This window comes from Artibeus jamaicensis, unplaced genomic scaffold (genome assembly GCF_021234435.1).
Source record: "Artibeus jamaicensis isolate MK-2021 breed Jamaican fruit bat unplaced genomic scaffold, CSHL_Jam_final contig_402, whole genome shotgun sequence".
NCBI classification, from domain to species: domain Eukaryota; kingdom Metazoa; phylum Chordata; class Mammalia; order Chiroptera; family Phyllostomidae; genus Artibeus; species Artibeus jamaicensis.
In genome coordinates, this window is record NW_026521818.1 from 7,067,648 (window position 1) to 7,087,369 (window position 19,722).

The 19,722-nt window shown below is 44.0% G+C and overlaps 1 protein-coding gene across 8 annotated transcripts in view; it reads right to left on the minus strand.

The window, feature by feature from the left end:
- The window catches only part of MCC (MCC regulator of WNT signaling pathway), a 417,242-nt gene that overhangs the window by 120,823 nt on the left and 276,697 nt on the right, over positions 1–19,722 (minus strand). The window contains exon 1 of one of the 8 annotated variants that reach the window (XM_053665304.1): positions 11,453–11,576. The exons of the other annotated variants lie outside the window; for them this stretch is intronic. Within the exon in view, the coding sequence (XP_053521279.1) occupies positions 11,453–11,494 (42 nt within the window). The 5' untranslated portion in view covers positions 11,495–11,576. Of the gene's footprint in view, positions 1–11,452; positions 11,577–19,722 lie in introns of those variants that run through there. 8 annotated transcript variants of the gene reach the window in all.

The window sequence follows — 19,722 nt, forward strand, 5'->3', positions numbered from 1 at the left end:
CACTTCACAGGCTAATTCTGAAATTAATAAAGTGTGGTAGGGTCGTGGCAGAATTAACTCACTGACCCCAGACGGGGGAGCTGAGGCCAGCGAGAGGCCTCCATCTGTGAGCTGTCACGGGCCTCTTCTCCAGTGCCCTTGGAAGAGAAGCAGCAGAAAGGATAAAGAGGTCACCCCAGCGGGCTGATGAAAGGAATGTTCCTTTGGGTGCACCAGCTGTTTTGGACTTTCTCTACATGGAAGGAGCTTCCATGGGGAGGCATCGTCTTCCAGCTGGTAACAGGTAGCTCCCAACAAACCCAAGCATGCAGACCTAGCTCAGCGCCGAAGGCTGGTACCAGAGGTGGTTTGGGCGCTCGGGCAGGTGGGGAGCTTTGGGGAGATTCCCAATAACAGGAGGGTGTTCTTTTATGACAGATTTTGCATATAGGTTCATTTGCAAACTAAATTCCTCCTGTGCTTCTAAGGGTGGAACTGCTCACTTCCCAAGCCCATGAAGTCAGGCCTCATCGTTAGGCCAAACAATACAGCAAAAGAGGTGACGTCCAATCCTCGAGTCCTTTGGGCTGCCCGCCTCCGCCCCAGCACCCCTTTCTGCTCACCTCCTTGTAGACACAGCGCTAGAGAGCAAACAGAAAAATTCCCTACACTGCCTTATTTTGTTTCCTGAAAGCAGCAAGGCAGGGAGCAGAACACGTATTAAAGATTTCTGTCAAAGAATAAAACATTTCCGACATAAAGATGTCAAAGAAAATCCTAAATCTGTCAGCGACCAGAAATACTGTGGTTTCACCAATACAAAAACCCAAAGTCTCCCATATTATTAAAGCTAAGCTTCCTTGCTGAAGTTGATACTCTCAATCATTAAGCACAGAAGCAAATACAGGGTAGAAAAAACTGGCTCTCACCTGGTATTCAGATGCAGCCTCCTTAGAAGCCTGAGTGAGTTGCTCTGTGAGGTCAAAATTCTGAAATGCTAATTATGAACTAATACTGGTGATATTGTAGTTTAAATACAGGCACCATTCTGAGGTGGAAAAACAGGATTATAAGATCCAAAGTCTCTGTGAGATCCTCTTTCCATCCATTTCAATCCAGGACATCATTTATCAAAAAGATTGAGCTCATTTCTGGGCTCCCAGAAAAATATCACAAACGTGAAATGGGATTATTTAGGTCTGAGGTGAGAAGGATGAAGGCGAATTAGCACTAGCTGACGGGCACATGATAGGCTCTTACGAGGAGGGGAATTGAGGGGAGTTGCCCGAGTACAGGCCCGAGATCATGGGTTTACGTTTCAGCAGGGGGTTCAGGTTTGCTCTCCCAGTCTCCCTGGACAGCGAGGCTTGTCAGGTCTTAGAAGGGTGCAGCACAGGCGATGGAATTCCTCTCTTAGAAAAACCTTTCAAGACCAGGGTGAGTCTCATCTCTCTGGGGTAATGTGGGTGCAGTCCTGCCTGAGAGTTTAGTCTACGGCCTCTCGAAACTCATTCCAGTCTGATGACTCTCATTTTACACCAACAGATGGGCTGGAGCGAAAAAGGTGAGTCAACACCCAGAGTGACTATGGGGCAAAGGAAAACAGAGGTTACGGGGAGGGAAGTGCGGGCACCTCCAAGTGAGCTTTTGCTTGTTCGTTATCTCAGTTTTTAAAACCTGGGCAAGAGTGGTTCCTAAGAGAGTGATATTTACAGCAGGGCAGGATTTGAGCGCTTCACACCCTGCTGCCCTGTGGCCCGAGCCATGGCATTTACGTGTCTGCGAGGCCAGGGCTACCCCCGAAAAGGCTGCAGTAGAACTGGACACTGGAACTGGTTGCTGCATGAAGGAATAGCTCCCCTCAATGCCCCCGCCACCCCGATAACAGGCTAGAGCGGCAATTTTCAGCCCCTTTCATCTCACGACACACACAAACTAATTACTAACATTCCGTGGAACACTAAAATATATATTTTTGCCAATCTGTCAAAAAATTAGGGATAATTATGATTGATTCACACTGGACAGCTGTCGTTGTGTTGGCTGTTATTTTTTAAATTTGACCATCAAAGGGAAAAGAGGTCAGTGCCCCTGACTAAATAGTCAGGGACTGCATGTTTTAAAAATTCTTACAGCACACCAGCCAAAAACCGCTGGGCTAGAGTATAAAAGGTAAAGAGAATCACCACCTTAAGTTTGCAACGGGACAGACCTGAACTCTCTTTAGACCTTAACACAATCTTGAGAAACCTGATCTACAGCCATCAACCTCCCCTTTCAAGTGCCATCTTACCAGAAACCAAAATTATTCAAAATGTGTCCAATGTCCCAAGATTTTAAAAATTAAAAAATTATCCTACCTTGTTGTGGACCGCTCTGCCTGGTTTCAGGAATTGTACCTCTACCCCCTGTGGCTAAGGAGGAGTGAGCGAGGACCTCTAGAATGGGAGCCGCAGGAGACAAGGCTTCTCTCTGGTAGCAAATGCTGCCTCAGTTTCCTCTCCCTGCCCCCAAAGCTTGGTTGGAAGTCAATGAAGGGTAAGACCGTCAGAGGAGGGGTAACCTAAGGAGGCCTTCACGGAAGGACTGGGAGCGGGGCTGCAACAAAGAGCAATGGACTCTCCTCCCCGGGCTTTGAGATAGTCCCCACGTCCTCTGGGAGAAGCACTTCCTGGCTCTAATCCCCTTAAGCCTGAATACCTGATGGGGAGAGGTGCAGCTCCTTGCCTTGCTAGAGCTTGTCTAGGGGGAAAATCTGGCATCACAAAGACTTCCTGATAAACCTGTGAAATCTGCTCTGCTAAGAGTGCTCTCATTCATATGTTAAGGGTCCGAGCAGGAAATGAGAATGTCTCCCAAAGTTTCTACAAAACCCCCTTTCCTGACAGACTCTGACTCAGACTAAGCCCTCAGATTTCTTTGTAATGTTATCTACTGTTTGATCTTTGCTGCCCTGTATTCCTGTGTATTACAACCCAATAAAAGCCCTGGGAGGAAGGGGCTCAACGCTTTTTCCCCTGAGAAACTGGCCACTGCTCACGGCACTTTTCCTCTGGGAAACTGGCCACTTCTCCTCCCCAAGCAGATCACCTCACGTCTCTGTCATGTTTACTCTCATCCGTGGCACACGGGAGGACTTGGGAGGAAAGTCGCCCCCACACTACCTCATTCATTACATTTTTTTGGGCAGTGGATTTATGTTTATGAGGGAGAAGGGGGATACATCCTCCTTCCGGGGGAGCTGCAGAGCCGGAGCGGGTCCTGCTGCATTTCCGACGTTCCCGGCACCGAGCGCCACGTCATGCTGCGGGCGCGTCATGGCGGGACCACTGCAGCTCACCCACAACTCATCTTGCATTGACATGGCAACTAGGGAGCCTTAAGGAACTGATAACTTAAAACACGGAGTGTTAAAATTTTGCTGAAAATGTGTTCTTTTTTTCCCTAATCAACTCCAGATGTTCAGAATACATTCATGTCCATTTAAACCAGTGCCTGTATGATCTGTTCTTTGAAACCATCTGAAAAAACATACTTGCATTTCTTTCTCCCACTGCACTTTACCGATGAAAATGCAGTTATTAACATAGTTTTTTAAAAACTTAACAAAAAAAAAAGGTGAGCTGGGCCCCCTCAGTTAGAGGACTCCCACAGAGGCACATTAATAGAGTACACGGAATGATAAATTTATGCCAGGAAAGATGATAATGTGAAGCAGACTCTCCTATAGCGAATTCAAATTCCAAAATATACCATATGCACAAAACTTGCAGTTTATGGAATTCTGAATCTCCAAGTTTGAATAGTGGGTACAGGCCACGGCAACCCACACTTCTGCTCTGTCTATGGTTTTTTATTAAGCCCTCCTAGTGGGTGGGGGTGAGAGGAAGAGTGCGAATAAACTGGTGGGGGAGTCAGGGGTGGGGACAGCAGGGCAGGGGAAGGACTGTGGGGAGGCTAATTCCATGCACTGCCTTTGCCCCTTACTGTCTTTAAAGCAAAGTGCCCCTGGATTCGGGCTAGACCAGTAGCAACAGCTTGGGCGGGCTTCAGCCCCGATAATACCCACTAGTGCTCCTGCAGACACCAGTAGAGGAAATCAATCCATGTCGAGACTGTGTTGGCTAAGCAGGCAGAGCTCTAAGACAAGCCCCCCTGTATCTTCCCTCTTCCCAGAGCACCCGCCTGCATAGAAACTTTGGAACTGCCACTGTCCCAGATGCCTGTCCTCTGCCCTGGGAAGAGGGGGAGAGGAGACACTCGCTTGCCCCACTCTTCGCATTTTATGGTCAAGACGGGAAGGGAAAAGGGAGAAGAAGTCAAATCAAAGGGTGGGAGGAAAGGGGAAATAGAATGGACATGCTGGATGCATGGAGAGAGCCATTAATTCTGAAGGAAATGGAGAAACTCAGAAAGAGAAAGGAAAATAAAGAGAAGATAATTCAAGGAATTTGCACTGTAGGTTGTTAAGAAACCACCCCAAACACGGGCCCTTTGAAAGACGTCTCCTTGCAGGACCATTCCTGCACCTACACGCGCCGAAGCCTTCGTCTTGCATCAGAAATAGCTGCAGGTGGTTCTGGAAAAAGAATTCTCTCATTCAGACCTGGTAAAACTGCTCAGGTGCAGAGCAAAGGGGTTAATGGTCAAGTTCAGAAACTCAGTGTGGGTTTTATTCTGACCATGGGGAGACACAAGGGTGGGTTCCTTAAAATGCAGCAATTTGCCGTCTTCCCTGTGACAGGTCCCCTCTTTTGCACTGCTGTGGGATGCCCGGGGAAAAGAGAGAAAGCTCTGCAGCCAGGCGCTCCCGTGTGAGTGCAGGGAACAATCAGAGGGCTGTCTAGAAAACAAAATGCCTTGTTTCTTTAATAGTAGCTATTCAGGGAGCAGGAGGCAATTTCGAAAGGGAAGATCAGCATAAATGATACGTTTTTATCTGCTCCAGCAATTATGCATTGCCCAGCTTCACTTCAGTTAAATAAAGTACTTTCTTCTGGGGACGACAAGCACACGATGCCTCAACTATAGCTACTACGGTAGAATCAGATGGATCAACTCTGATGTAAAGTGCTTATGATTTTTAATAAGATGAACAAATTTTTTTTTCTTTAATGGAAAGGATCATTGGTAGGTCTGGCCTTCATGGAAAGAAAGTAATTAATTTGCCTAAATTAATTTTTTCTTTCTTTCCAGAAACTACTTCTTTTAAACAAGGACAAATACAGCTATAGGATATACCTAGTTCCATTATTGCTTTCATCCTTTTCTTCAGTGAACTTTATTTCTATACAGGGCAGAAATAAATCCTTCTCTTGTAGAACTGGGCAATATCCCATTTTACCACCTTTCGGGCAGAGTACTACATTTCTGAAAATTTCTCATAAGCAGCAACCACATGAATGCTTTTCTGGGGGTTAAAGAACCTCAGGTCATTAAAGAACCTCAGGGTCCTACGCCTGTCTACGCCCACCTACTCCTGCTGCTTTAGCTGTTCTGTGGAAGTTACTACTACCCTACTCGCTTCCCTGGGATACTGGAGAGATGAGAAAGTGTTTATGTAACTGCTGTATGCTAAAGGCACTATGAAAATGTTACTTCCAATATATGGTAACAGTTCAAGATGCTATTTCCTGACTTTTATAACTCCCCTTACTTGGGTCCTTCAAATTAGTCTCTTACACACTGGACCATGTTTACCTCTGCTTATAAAGTTGGAGAAGACGTCTTTGCTAATGGTGTCCGCAATGCAGTCTGGGGGAGCACCTCTGACGTGCCCTGCTCCCACAAAGGGGCCTTAAGGAGCACTGACCTTTGAGGACACGACCAGAAAACTGGGGGGTCATGATCCACCTCTTGCCAAATCACTCTCAGTGTGTTTATGCTAACAGAAGCCTCCTAAAGTAATGAACTAATGCCTGGCGCCCAATACCGGGCTATCTGCATCCTGAACTTAGACGCCCCTGCAGTGCTGGGTAGGAGTGTCACTAAAGCTTTGGCTTCCAATATGGTGGGTGCGCTTGTGAACTGTTTCCGTTTTTTCAGGGGTGTGTGGCCTTGACCCCATCGAATCACAGGAAGTTCCTGGAAGCTCACTGAGATAGCCTTGGACACAAGTCTAAACCACAACTGCGCATGTCTACAAGGAAGTCAGTTCCTGACACAGGTTCTGCAGCACGTAACCACGGCAGGGCACGAGATCACTTCCCTTCAGACAGGGAGCCATTTTCTTGACTCTCAAGACTACAGGAGAAAGCACAGAAAATAGAGCTGTCTTATCACTCTGGTGCCCATTAGCCTGCATTTCTGCCCCAGTGTATGAAGCTTCAGTCTGGCACTTAGCTGCCAAGGGCAAAAATGCAATGACAAGCAAAAGGTAAAATCTCCCCTAACCCCCAAAAATGTAATTGGTGGCTCTGTGTTCTATTTCATTTCACAGTGGTTGCTGGGCAACCTCCAAGAAAACAAGCAGCTATGGTGAGGGAATTCTCCAGAAATTGTGAGGTTTCAAGGCACAGAGAGCTTCAGAGATTTCATACCAGGAAGTCCCTCCTTGTTACACCAGGGAGTCCTGACACTGTTGCAGGAAGCCACACCTACCGAAGGCTCTCCCTCCCTGCCCTGGGAGTCTTTTCCCATCAGGTGAACTTTTAATCTGGAAAAAGTAAAGTGGAAAGCTATCCAAATGCTGGTTGACTGCCTCAAGGCACCCCGGGATCCTTGAGAAAGAAAGGAATTATTATGTAGGAAGAAAGATTCGGTATGAGGACACACAGGACACTTTTCTCCACTCAAGGAGTAGAAGACAACAGAGACACACACCAGTGGAGAGTTCCTACCACATAAACTTAATTCAACTTAAAAACCCCAGGTACCTGGCTTAATACTGATGGCCAAGTTCCACCTGGATTCAGAGTTCCACACACGAGACAGGATTCTGAGCTGACTGGCAGAGCGTTTGTCCCTGTGACCACAAAACAATACAGGTAAACATCTCAGGAGTGAAAATCGCCTCACTGAAGTTATTTCCCAGCCTGGGGAAGGTTTTGGAGGTCATTGCACTGTTTAGCTTCTTCAGCAGTTCATTTGGATACAGAATATGCTTCATTTTCTTCCACACAATGAGTGCTCAACTACTTCCTACAGCTTTCTCGCTGAGAAATATTTGCTTTTCATGTACATCTCTTCCTCTTCTAAGAAACCTTGTTTGAACAAAAGGGGGCAGGGGTGGCAAATACAAGATTTTTATCTCTCCCCACACCTTTTAGACATTGATGAAACCAGGCTGTAAGAAAGAAGAGCCCACCTATGGCCAACTTAATATAACTACCTATAATTTATGCCATAATTTAACCAACAACCAAGTGCTGATGATGCAACCAATTTTCCGTACTGCTTGAGGCTGCAATAAAGAAAGAACATTAGGACCAATTCCTGGAAATGGAATTACTCAGCCAAAGCATCTCAGTGTGCTATGGCCTCCACTACATAAGCTCTTGTAGCATACACGATACATCCACCAGCCATATCCGTTTTGCTTTACTCGCAGCAGCTCTAGTATATCATTTAAATAATCTTTTTTTGCCCGTATGGTTCCCAGATGACTTTTAGTCTTCATTTCTTTGGTTCTTTAAGGTTAATTTTTTTTTTCATAAATCTACTGGACATGAGACTTTATTTTTAAATTGCCTGTTCATGTTCTTTGCCCATTTTGACAGGCTGTTGACTTCATTTCATTTCCTTTTATTTTATGTATTTACTTTAAGAGAAAGGGGAAGGGAAGGAGAAAGAGAGGAAGAGAAACATCCATGGTTTGCAACCAACAGGGACCCAGCCCACAATCCAGGTATGTGCCCTGATTGGGAATCAAACCAGTGACATTTGGGTTTGCTGGCTGTCACTCAGTCCACTGAGCCACACCAGCCAGGGCAGGATGCTGACTTCTTTGTGTTTGATGTGTATCACAGATATGGACCTTTCCCCATATGTATTGCCAATATTCTTTCCCAGTTGGATGTTCACTTTTTAATTTATGTAGCATTTCTTGACATCTATGTTTTTATATTTTTAGGTTGTCTCAATAAATTTTTTCCTTTCCAGGTTTTTCCCTCTGCTTTTTGTTTTAAAAGTCCTTCTCCATTGAGATCAGATATTACCTATATTTTCCTCACTGTGATTTTTTAAAAATGCAGTCATTTTAAAGATCTTTAATCCACCAGGAGTTTCGCTGTACACATAGATTACAATCTGACTTTGTTGTTTTTATTAAGTATTTGTCCTATTACTACTGGATAACTAAACCCTTTCTACTGTTCTTATACATAGCCATTCTCATGTAGCTGAAACCCCATTTTTATTACTCTGAATTGCGGTATTAAAATGTTTAATGTTGCATTAGTGTAAAACCTCCCTTTTGTTTTCAAAATTATTTCAGCTGTTTGTCCATTCTTTCAGATGAACATAGGATTATTATGAAGTTGTAAAAACAGCTCAGGGTTTTGGATTAGAACACCACTGAATATGTGTTCCCAGTTTCCCCCAGTCACTATAGTCAAGTATAAGACAACCCCACGAAATAACATGGACATTCCGCTAGTCAATTGCAATTTTCGTTGTAGTAGCTCTCCTTAACCTAGAATCAACTTCCTTAAGGACAAACAACATGTCTACTTTGCTCCTCGGTGTATTAGATTCCTAATAGCTAGCACAGTTCAAGAACACATGTAGTTCCTGAATAAATTAAATCAAAGTGACCGAGAACATTTATCTCGAATATCTAACTTCATACCTCTAACCCAAAATAGCCAACACAGCGTCATAACTCTGAGTGCACTTGGTGTGTATAAACTGAGAGAGACACAACTCTGACCAATGGCATAATCAACTCCAAAGATGGAAACCCTCCTTACTTACTGCAATACCAAAACAAAGGGCAAGAGAAAGCAGAGGTTAACACTGGAGTAGATCAGTATGGACTAAAATGAACAGAGTAGGAATTCATGCTTGAGAACTACAGAAACTTTACTAGAATAAGGTCCTTTTATATCACTGGTATGGAGGAGGAGAGAGGTTGGCAAACTAAAGAAGCCCCAGACCCAATGCTCGCAAAGATTTAGGATGCTGAAAGAGAAATGGCCCAGGACAGGGGTGGGTAGAGAGAGAAGCATCTTGCGGCAAAAATATGGCCTGAATCAGTCGTCTGGCTAGTTTTCTTTCCAACACTTTGCTGAAGGGACTCAACTAATAAAATCTGCTGGTGGAATGGAAGGAATGAGGTGAATCCTGCCCAGATTACTGGGAAGGACCAACTGCATTATTTATGACACCTAGGGAGCATCTCCTTTGATTTAACAACCTATACGTTTTAAGATACATTTACAAAGATATTTGCTATACCACTATTATGACAAAAAGTAAACTGAACAACTGAAACACAGATGCCCATCTCTAGGCGAGAGGATGGTAAACTGTGGCATATCCACATTTCGCAGCTGTGAAAAATAATAAGATCCGTTGGTGATGTTAGCAAGAAAACTATGATAATCTTAAAAAAAAGAGTTAGGATTAGGATGTATCTAGTCTAAACTTTTTTTATAAGAATGCTACCACATATCTAAATATTTGTGTATTTTACATGAGCACAGATGGGTACTGAAGAATAAATAGCAAGTTGTAACCTGCACTAAGTAGGGAGATGGGAATACATGGGGGGAAAGGGACTGACTTGCCTTTTTCAGGGTACATTTCTTTGTCAGCTTGTTACAATGGGCACGCATAGTTTTTGTTCTTAAAAGAAAAGGCTAACAAATTATTATTCTGGAAAATAAACAGATGTGTCAACCAATTTTGAAAAATGGGTATTAACGATGCAAATGTAAAATGATATCTGAATTACCAAATGTAGAACTGACAAAATAATGAGCCCCATTAGAACATACTTGAGGCAGTCAAGCTTTGATGAGTCAAAGCTGGAAAGAGGTGCTACAATTAGTTTTCCTTTGATTCCAGGGACTTATTTATTCCGCTTATCTCAAGACAGAGCTAATAGACCAAATGGTTTTGAAAGGTCCTAAATGATTCTCAACATTTGGGCATATTCCAGGAAGACTAAGTTAATTTAGCTATTCACAGAGTGGCACATCTGACAGAGAAAATGCAAATCAGGTTACTGGAGTTCGTGTTGGATTAGCCACTCACACTGCAGGGAGGCAGTGACGCATAAGCACAGATGATGCCACAGCCGCCATCATTCATCTGACTTTTGAAAGCTTTGTTTGACTTGCTCAGGAAGATATTTAGGAGGCTCTATGAAATTCGTATGTGATTACAGATTTTCTGTGGAGTACGCCGGGGGATAAATTAAAAACCAAAAACATGATATTCCTTATAATATACTCTGAAATGCAGTTAACTCTGAGGAAGAAATAAAATGGTCCCCAGTCAACCATCCCTATGGTACTTTTCATAAATATTTTCAACCTGTAGGTCATGATGCATAAACAAATCTAGATATAAATTCAGTGTGTTGGGGTCACCATGGGTATAGCTTTTTAGGTGAATAGCTTTTTAAAAGTTTGAAAACCGCTGCCTTCCATACTCCCATTTCCCCGCCCATCCCTAGACCTACTCCCATCCGGCAGGAGCAAAGCACTTTCTCTCGAGTCTGTACAGCCATCCCCTGTGCTGATTTGCTAGGAGCTGATTTTACTATTATAAAAAAAGTCAAGTTCAAGTAACTGTTCAAAAATTTAAGAGATATTTCCTCCAGCTCTCAACAAAATGTTTGTTATAATAGGTAAGTTTGTTATAATGGGCTTTGCCTTTGGGTTTCTTCCTGAGAAATAATTCCTAAATTCCCTTTTCTTGTACATTAAAACACCACATAGGAGTAAGGGGGATTACAACAATGAAGTTGTAACACAGGGATCAGGCTAGGCTCCTAAGGATTTCATTGCAAGCTCAGCACCAGCAGCTGCGGAACAGAGAGGACACGTGCCCTGAGCACAAGAGCTAGTAAACCCTTCAATCTGAAAAGTGACTTTCTGCAGCTGTGTGCTGGTATTTGGAATTCTAAAGACTTACTGTTGCCAGCAGAACTCTCAGGGTAAACACATTTACTACTGAAGCTCTAGCAAGTGTCTCCCACACAGAAGTATAACACTAATCTCAAATCCAACAGCCATCGGTGACAGCTCCCTTGTACTCAAGACCGATATGCGTGGCTGCCTAACCAGACCTCTGTACCCAGAGGGACACACTCAACATACTCTAAACTCAGCCTGCCTTTTTCCCTTGCCAGCCAACCCGCCACACATCTGCTAGACAGCTTCACTGCCAGCTTCAACCACAGGAACAAGTAAGGGCCAAGAGCCCAGTTCCACATGCCCACTTGCCTAAGCCAGAGACTCCAAGATCCTTTTTGAGTCTTTCCCCCCTAATCCTCAGTCTTATCATTAATTTCTGTTAATCTTACCTCATCAACCTTTGTGGAAACTGTCCACTCCTCCCCATCCATGCCATCATTATTCTAGCTCAGGTACCACTGCCCACCTGAATTGCAACAATAGTATTTTAACTGGTTTTCCTGCCTCAAGACTTCTCTCCGAACTGTTCTCTAAAGCCAGTACCAGCCATCTCAAGTACAGGTCTGCTTATATCACTTTCTCTCCTGAAAGGTAACTAAAAATAAACAAAAACCTCTCAAAAGCCACTAAATAGACTCTACCCTCTGGCAGAGTCCAAATTCCTTAATGGGGCCTAACAACTCTTCCCCTACCCAAAGCTGTCATCTCTGCTAAGCTGAACCAATTGCAGTTCTCCAGATAAATCATGACCACCACCCCCCCCCCCGCTGCCCCCACCCATGCCACTGAACTCCACAGGTCACTCAGATGACCTCTAAAAAGACTTCTTGACCCTGGTGGACACTGCTCCCATGTACCTTTTCTCATTCCTCCGACAGCATCTAGCAAAGTACTCATGGCTCTGTTTCCTGGGTCTCCAGCACCATGTCTGTAAATCCCTTGAGGAAAGGAAGTATGTCTGAGTGTTTTACAGCACCCAGCAATGTGCCTGCCACAATGTAAGTACTGAATACATATGTGTTAACGATTAACACTAAGCAATCCTTCTGTATAGGGCAAGGGGAACTACAGAAATGCTAAGCCAGGAGTTGAAGGTCATTGTATGATTTGCACAATTACACAACATGGACTTTCAGCAGTGGCAGGAAACCATAAAGCCTCTGAGGTGTACAAGGACAGAAAACCTAGAGCCAGACAGTCCAGGCAATGACTCTCAGTCACACGATCTAAAAACAAAAGGAAGCATTCAAATCAATTATGTAAGTTTGTTTAAGATGAAAAACAATGTCAACATTAAGTATATTTTGCCTTAAAACCACTTTATATGAAGAAATTACACCAAAAAAGTCACAATTGTAACAGCTATTAGATTTCTCCATAGTCCTCTCCAATTTTTATCCATAAATTTTTTCTTTCTTTTTCTCTTGTTTTAAGGTGTTTCAAGTTCTGCACTGCAGTTTATTCTCTAGAGCCCTCCCCAGGATAGGCTATGGATAGGTCTCACCTAAATAACATTCTTTTCTTTCACATTGTATTTTTCATTACCATGTGTCTCCCTCATACCCCGGTTCCACCTCCATCCATCCCCCTTCCCCCATTTTTCTTTGAATAGCTATAATCAGAACATACATAGGTTGCTAAATCAGTGTTATTCTCCATAGATTTTCTCAAGTGGCTACATATTCCTCATATGCATAATTTTAATGACTAAGTGAATGTCATCAAATAAATGCATTATAATTTTATTAATCATAATTTAGGGACTTCTGGTCAAGATGGTACACATGGCTCGCCTCTTCACACAACCACATCAAGCTTACACCTAAATTATAGAACAACCTTCACTCGTCAGAAAATGAGTTGAATGGAAGTGTGACAACTACAGAATTAAAGACACCACATCCATCCAGACTGGTAGGAGGGGCACGGATATGGAATGGGTTGGTCCCTCACCCATGTGTGGGACCAAAATTCTCACCCATGTGTGGGATAAAAATTTGGGAGGGACAGCTTCAGAGTGAGGTATCCCAGGTCCACACCAAGCCACAGGATTCCAGTGCCAGAAGATCAATCCCTACAACTTCTGGCTACAAAAAGCAGTAGAAATTGAGTTGGTGGAAGAAATTTCTGGAGCCCCAAGCAGTTGCTTTTAAAGAACCCAGACATGGACTCACCTACTCGGAGTCACTCCCTCTGAGCTCCAGTACACTTGGGTAGCAAGCAGCTTGAAAGGTGCCAGTGGCATAAAGGGAGGAATTCAAGTGTCTAGCATCAAGGAAAGCAGAGTCCATTGTTCCTTTTCTAAGCCTCCCATCACAGAGCCCACAAGCTAGTACCATCTCTGAGACTCCGTCAATGTGGCTAACACTGTTTGACCCGCCTTGAGATTCCCAGAGTCTCTGCCCCACCCAACTTATGGGCCCACCCAAGCTGCTTTTCAATAGAATGGCTGTTCTTGGCTCATGCTTCACAACTTCCTAAATCCTATCAAACAAGCAATAAGCAATAGCTGGCCTCAGTGAATCCCCCTGGCAGCCAGCCAGCCTAAATACACAGCTTGGCTTCACCTGGGGATCACCAAGCCCAACACAAGTAGCAGCCATCTCATGTTGTTTTATAGCTCACGCAGGGTGGCCCTGGGCAAAACACAAATAGGGGTTGACCTTGGTCTGTACACCACCCGGGAAACCCCCAGGGTCAGCACAGCCAGTGGACAACTACAGACCCTGTTGGAGCACCCCCACCCTGCCCCTGCACAGCTGATCCTCCACAGAGGGCTGAGCTTAGTGGTCAGTGGTCACAGCCAGTTTTGCAGCTGACTGGCCTGGGTAAATCCCTCCCATTGATCTATACCAACAGCAACCAAGCCTCACCTACAAGAGGAGCAATGTACTCGGACCACACTAAGGGTGCACCTCAAGTACCCAGCTTGAGTGATAGGGGAGGCTGTGCCACAGGAACCCTACAGAACACCTACTACATTAGACCACACCACCAGACACAGGTCAAAATAGCTCTACCTAATATATAGAAACAAACACAGGGAGGGTGTCAAAACTGGGAGACAAACATGGCCCAAATGAAAGCACAGATCAAAACTCTATCAAAAGAGCTAAATGAAATGGAGATAAGCAACCTATCAGATGTAGAGTTCAAAGCACTGTTATAAGGATGCTCAAGGAGCTTAGTGAGGACCTCGGGAGCATAAAAAAGATCCAGTTAGAAACAAAGGGTACACTAATTGAAATAAAAAATTTACAGGAAAACAACAGTACAGTGGATGAAGCTGAGGTTCAAATCAATGACTTGGAAATAAGGAGGCAAAAACAACCAATCAGAACAAGAAGAAAAAAGAACCCTGAAAATTGAGGACAGTATAAGCAGCCTCTGGGACAACTTCAAGAGGTCTGACTTTCGCATAACAGGGGTGCCAGAATAAGAAGAGAAAGAACAAGAAATTGGCAATCTATTTGAAAAAATAATGAAAAAAACCTCCCCAATATGGTGAAGAAAATAGACATGCAAGGCCAGGAAGCACAGACAGTCCCCCAAAAGATGGATGCAACGGGGCCCACTCCAAGACACATCATGATTAAAATGTGAAAGATTAAAGATAAAGAGTGACTCTTAAAAGCAGCAAGAGAAAAGTAGTTAGTTTCCAGCCCTGGCTGGTGTAGCTCAGTGGATTGAGCATGGGCCTGTGAATCAGAGGATCACGGTTCAATTCCCAGTCAGGGCACATGCCTGGGTTGCAGGCCAGTTCCCAGCAGGGAATGCATAAAAGGCAACCACACATTGATATTTCTCTCCCACTCTCCTTTCCTTCCCCTCTCAAGATAAATAAATAAAATCTTAAAAAAAAAAAAAGAAGGAAAAGTAGTTAGTTTCCTACAGGGGCATTCCCATAATACTGTCCCCTAATTTCTCAAAAGAAGCTCTGCAGGCTAGAAGGGATTGGCAAGAAATATTCAAAGTCATGAAAAGCAAGGACCTACAACAACATTACTTTACCCAGCAAAGCTATCATTTAGAATCGGGCCAATAAAGAGCTTCCCAGACAAAAAACTAAAGGAGTTCAGCATCACCAAACAATGACTATACAAAATGTTAAAGGTACTTATTTAAGAAAAAAACGATCATCTTCCGCCAAGATGGAGGCATCGGTGGAGAAGCCATGCTTCCTCACACAACCAAGTTTAGAGACACTAAATAATAGCAACAGAAAACACAGCCAGAACACAGAAAATTGAACTTTTCAGAAGTCTGTTAACAACAAATTCTTCAGCCTGACCGGTAAGAGGGGCGAAGCCAGCAGCTGGCAGAGCGGGGCTGCACAGGAAAACTCGGTCGGACGGACTCAGGCGTGCAGAATCCAGGCGCAGGGATGGACCTGGTGGGCAACTCAGCAAGCAATTGCAGGAAAACAGCGAGGGAGCAGGGCTGTGGGTTGACTGGTCGCGCATTCGTGTGTGGATAGACAAGTGAGAGAGTGGGCGATTGGATAAGAGCCAGCAGCCCCAGTGGCAAACAGCAGCAGAAGGCGCTGCCATTTCCCCGCTCTGACCCCGCCTCCACATACAGCATCATAATCCAGTGACCTAAGTGGTCCTGCCCCGGTGAACAACCTAAGGCTCCGCTCTTCACCCAGCGGTGTGAGAAACAGCAGAGGGGGCTGCCATTTCCCCACTCTGACCCCGCCTCCACATACAACATCACAACCCAGTGACCTGGGAGTCCAAGGCTCCGCTCCTCATACTTGACGGCGCAAACAGACCAAAAATGGCTCAAGAAGATCTCAAAAGCCCCAGAGCCTATAAATCTAAGCGATGAAGAAATAGCAAAACTCTCAGACACACAGTTTAAAACACTGGTCATCAGGATCCTCAAAGACTGGTTGATTATAGCCACAAATTAGACAAACATATGAGGGTGAAACTAATTTAAATGAAGGGAATTGCACAGGAAACCAATAGCGATGAAAAGGAAACTGGGACTCAAATCAATGGAGTGGACCAGAAGAAAGCAAATAATGGCCAAACAGAAAAGAGTCAAGAAGCAAGAATTCAAAAAAAAATGAGGAGAATCTTAGGAACCTCCAGGACATCTTTAAACGCTCCAACATCCAAATTTAGGGGTACCAGAAGGGGGAAAGGAACAGCCACCAGTGGAAAACTTATCTGAACAAATAATAAAAGAGAACTTCCCCAATCTGGCAAAGGAAATAGACTTCCAGGAAATCCAGGAAGCTCAGAGAGTCCCAAAGAAGTTGGACCCAAGAAGGAACACACCAAGGCACATCATCATTACATTAGCCAAGATTAAAATGAAGGAGAGAATCCTAGAAGCAGCAAGAGATAAGGGGACAGTCACCTACAAAGGACTTCCCATCAGACTGTCAGTGGATTTCTCAAAAGAGACCTTACAGGCAAGAAGGGGCTGGAAAGAGGTATTCCAAGTCATGAAATCCAAAGACCTACAACCAAGATTGCTCTATCCAGCAAAACTTTCATTTAGAATGGAAGGACAGATAAAGTGCTTCTCAGATAAGGTCAAAGCAAAGGAGTTCATCATCACCAAGCCCTTATCATATGAAATGTTAAAAGGACTTATCTAAGAAAAAGAAGTTAAAAAAACATGAACAGTGAAAGGACAACAAACTCACAGTTATCAACAACCACACCTAAAACAAAAGCAAACTAAAAGGACAGCTAGATCAGGAGTGGAAACATAGAAATGAAGATCTCAAGGAGGGTTAGCAATAGGGGAGTGGGAGGAGGAGAAGGGGAGAGAAGGTACAGAAAATAAGTAGCATAGACAGTAGATAGAAAATAGATGGGGGGGGCAAGAATAGTATGGGAAATACAGAATCTAAAGAACTTGAGACACATGGTCATAAACTAAAGGGGGGGTAATGGTGGGGACGGGAAGGTAAGGTGGAGGGGAATGAAGGGGGGGAATAGAACAACTGTAACAGCATAATCAATAAAAAATAAATTAAAAAAAAAGAAAAAGACGATCAAACCTATGAACAATAGAATGGCAATAAATACAAACCTATCAACAATCGAATCTAAAAAACAAACTAAACAAACAAGAAAAACAGACAGAATCATGGATACCGAGAGCACTCTGATGACTGCCAGATGGGAGGGCAGTGGGGGAGAATGGGTGAAGGGGTGAGGGGATTAAGAAGTACAAATAGGTGGTGACAGAATAGCCATGGGGATGTAAAGTGAAGTACAGGAAATGGAGAAGCCGAAGAACTTACACACATGACCTTTGGACAAGAACAATGGTGGGGACTGCCTGGGGGACTGGGGGTGTTGGGTGGGGCAGGGCAAAGGGGGGAGAATCAGGACAGCTATGACAGCATACTCAATAACATACCATTAAAAAAATTAAAATAAAATAAAAATAAATAAATTTAAGTAGTTTCTACGCAGTACTTACAAACAATGCTTATGACAGATACATATATCTGTTATAAGTAGAAGATAAGAGGAAGAACAAACATGGGGAGAAGTAGCTTTCAGGACAGAAAATTTATGAAGGACATTTTGAGGAGCACATGCGAAGGAAGAATAGAATCTACACCTGTGACAAGACAAGTGGTTACTCAATACCACCACTCCCTCACCCCCAGTTCTGGTCCTTGGAGGGCCAGTCAGCTTCTGCCAACAGCCCGATTCCTTCCTTGGTAAGCTTCCCATAATTAAAATTTGATTCAGCACTCCTGTAAATACTACTTCTGACACAACTGTCATCTTCTATCACCCTTCTGCTAACCTCAACAATTTTCCCATTCTACTTCCACTGTCAAAGAATAATAAAACCCTCCTAAATCTCTTGTTCTTAATTAACATGTTGTTTCCTTTCCTCCTGCGCTCGTAGCACAGATCCTGCTCGGAGGGCAAAGGGGACGTGGTGTTTCCCCGCTAACACCGAGCTGCAGTCTCATGTCAGCAAAGTCCCATTTCTGTCATTTATCTTACCAAAAATATTTATAACAATATTTATACATTCTCTCAGAAGCCAGATTACTGTTAAGCCTTGAATTCAGCAGAGCTTAAACATAAGAACAGGAAAAAATGGTCAACAAGTCCTACTTTGCTGCTAAAAATGCTGTACATCTCATGCACCATCCCCCTCCGCCCCCGCATCTTCCCTGCCTTACTTGGTACCCTACAGAGACCCTTTAAGAACACAGCCCGTGCTTTCAGCAGTAACTGACATCCCTGTAAATCCCCGTAATGTTCAGAAAATAAATCCAGGGCTCTGCTGTCCACACGGCAACATTAATCTTATGAACAGTCCTGCAGAGCAGCGTCCTCCCCTCCTTCCATCTGCTTTAAGTGGGGCAAGTATTTTACTACTGTTAATTGTTCTGACAGATGAGGATCAACACGGCTTTAATCCATTTGCAGCCCAGAACGGGGAACATTTGTCTTCTCAGACTCTGTGAGAGGCCAGCACAGAGCACAGTGGCTGTCGGTGACACGAGCTACTTCAGGCACTGCTAGTGTTCCCAGTGCCTGTCTCTGCTTTCCTGGCAGCGGGGATCCAAAGGAGACCCTGCCCCCAAACTGGCTCAAGGTTGTTTGGTTCCCACTGTGGCTGTGTTTGGATCCTTTAAAAACAGAAGGTGGTAGGATTTCATTAAATTAAGACAACTGAATTGATTTCTATTAAAATGTGAGTATCTTTCCCTTTAATTACTCATATACAAGTTCTCTACAAGACAAAAGGATACAGGCGAATTCAGTAGGATTTTGCTATAAAATTCAACGATCCAGTTAGCAACCAGGTGCCTTTTACAAGGACATGCCACCTATTTATAACTCACACTGAAAAGTGTCAAGGCCAAGGCCTGGCAGTATTGGTGGGGGCCCAGGCACACCGGGTGGGGTCCACTCTCAGCCTCGCCAGTGACTTCAGTGCCCATAGGTACTGAGAGAGTCAAATGCTTTAGCACAGTCAGCACCCAATCCAAAGTTGTCCCACGCCAAGGGCTTTGGGTGAGGTTCACTTAAGCTACTGTTATGCATACGTAAGTCACGGTTCTGAATTACCTGGCGAAACTGCTTCATATGACAAGCTAAATATTTCCTAGATATTTCTACTAAAACCCAAGAAATGTAGTCAAACAGGACTTGTACAGAGAATGAATACAGTAGCCTGGCACCCTCCTCCCCCAATTTTAGGAGAAATATAGCTCGTCACACTGTCCTCACCAGCACTATTTCTTCACTAGCTTCTGCTTATCCCACACCTGTTTCTGAATTTGCCATTTTCTCTTTCCTAACACCTGTGTCTTTGGGGCTTCCTTCTAGTTCCTCTTCAATTCCATCCTGTCTCCTGTACTTTCAATTTAATAACCTTAAACATTTCAAGTTTTCGGTACAGTGCTGCAGGACCAGAACTCTAATGAAGAAAAATAAATCTGGTGTGACTCAGATGTACGAAATATACTGCATCGAGAACCTGCTTGCATACTTGTTACCCCCTCACAGGCAGGACTAGCAATTTCCTTCTCTTCAACCCTCTGCTTTCAACTCTGTTCAGGCTCCACTGGGGAGATGGGAGTAAAAAGGAGGATATTCGAGTTTGAAGCTCTGTCTTCTTCAACTCTCAGGTAACAGGGTGGCCCCCGATCAGCTTC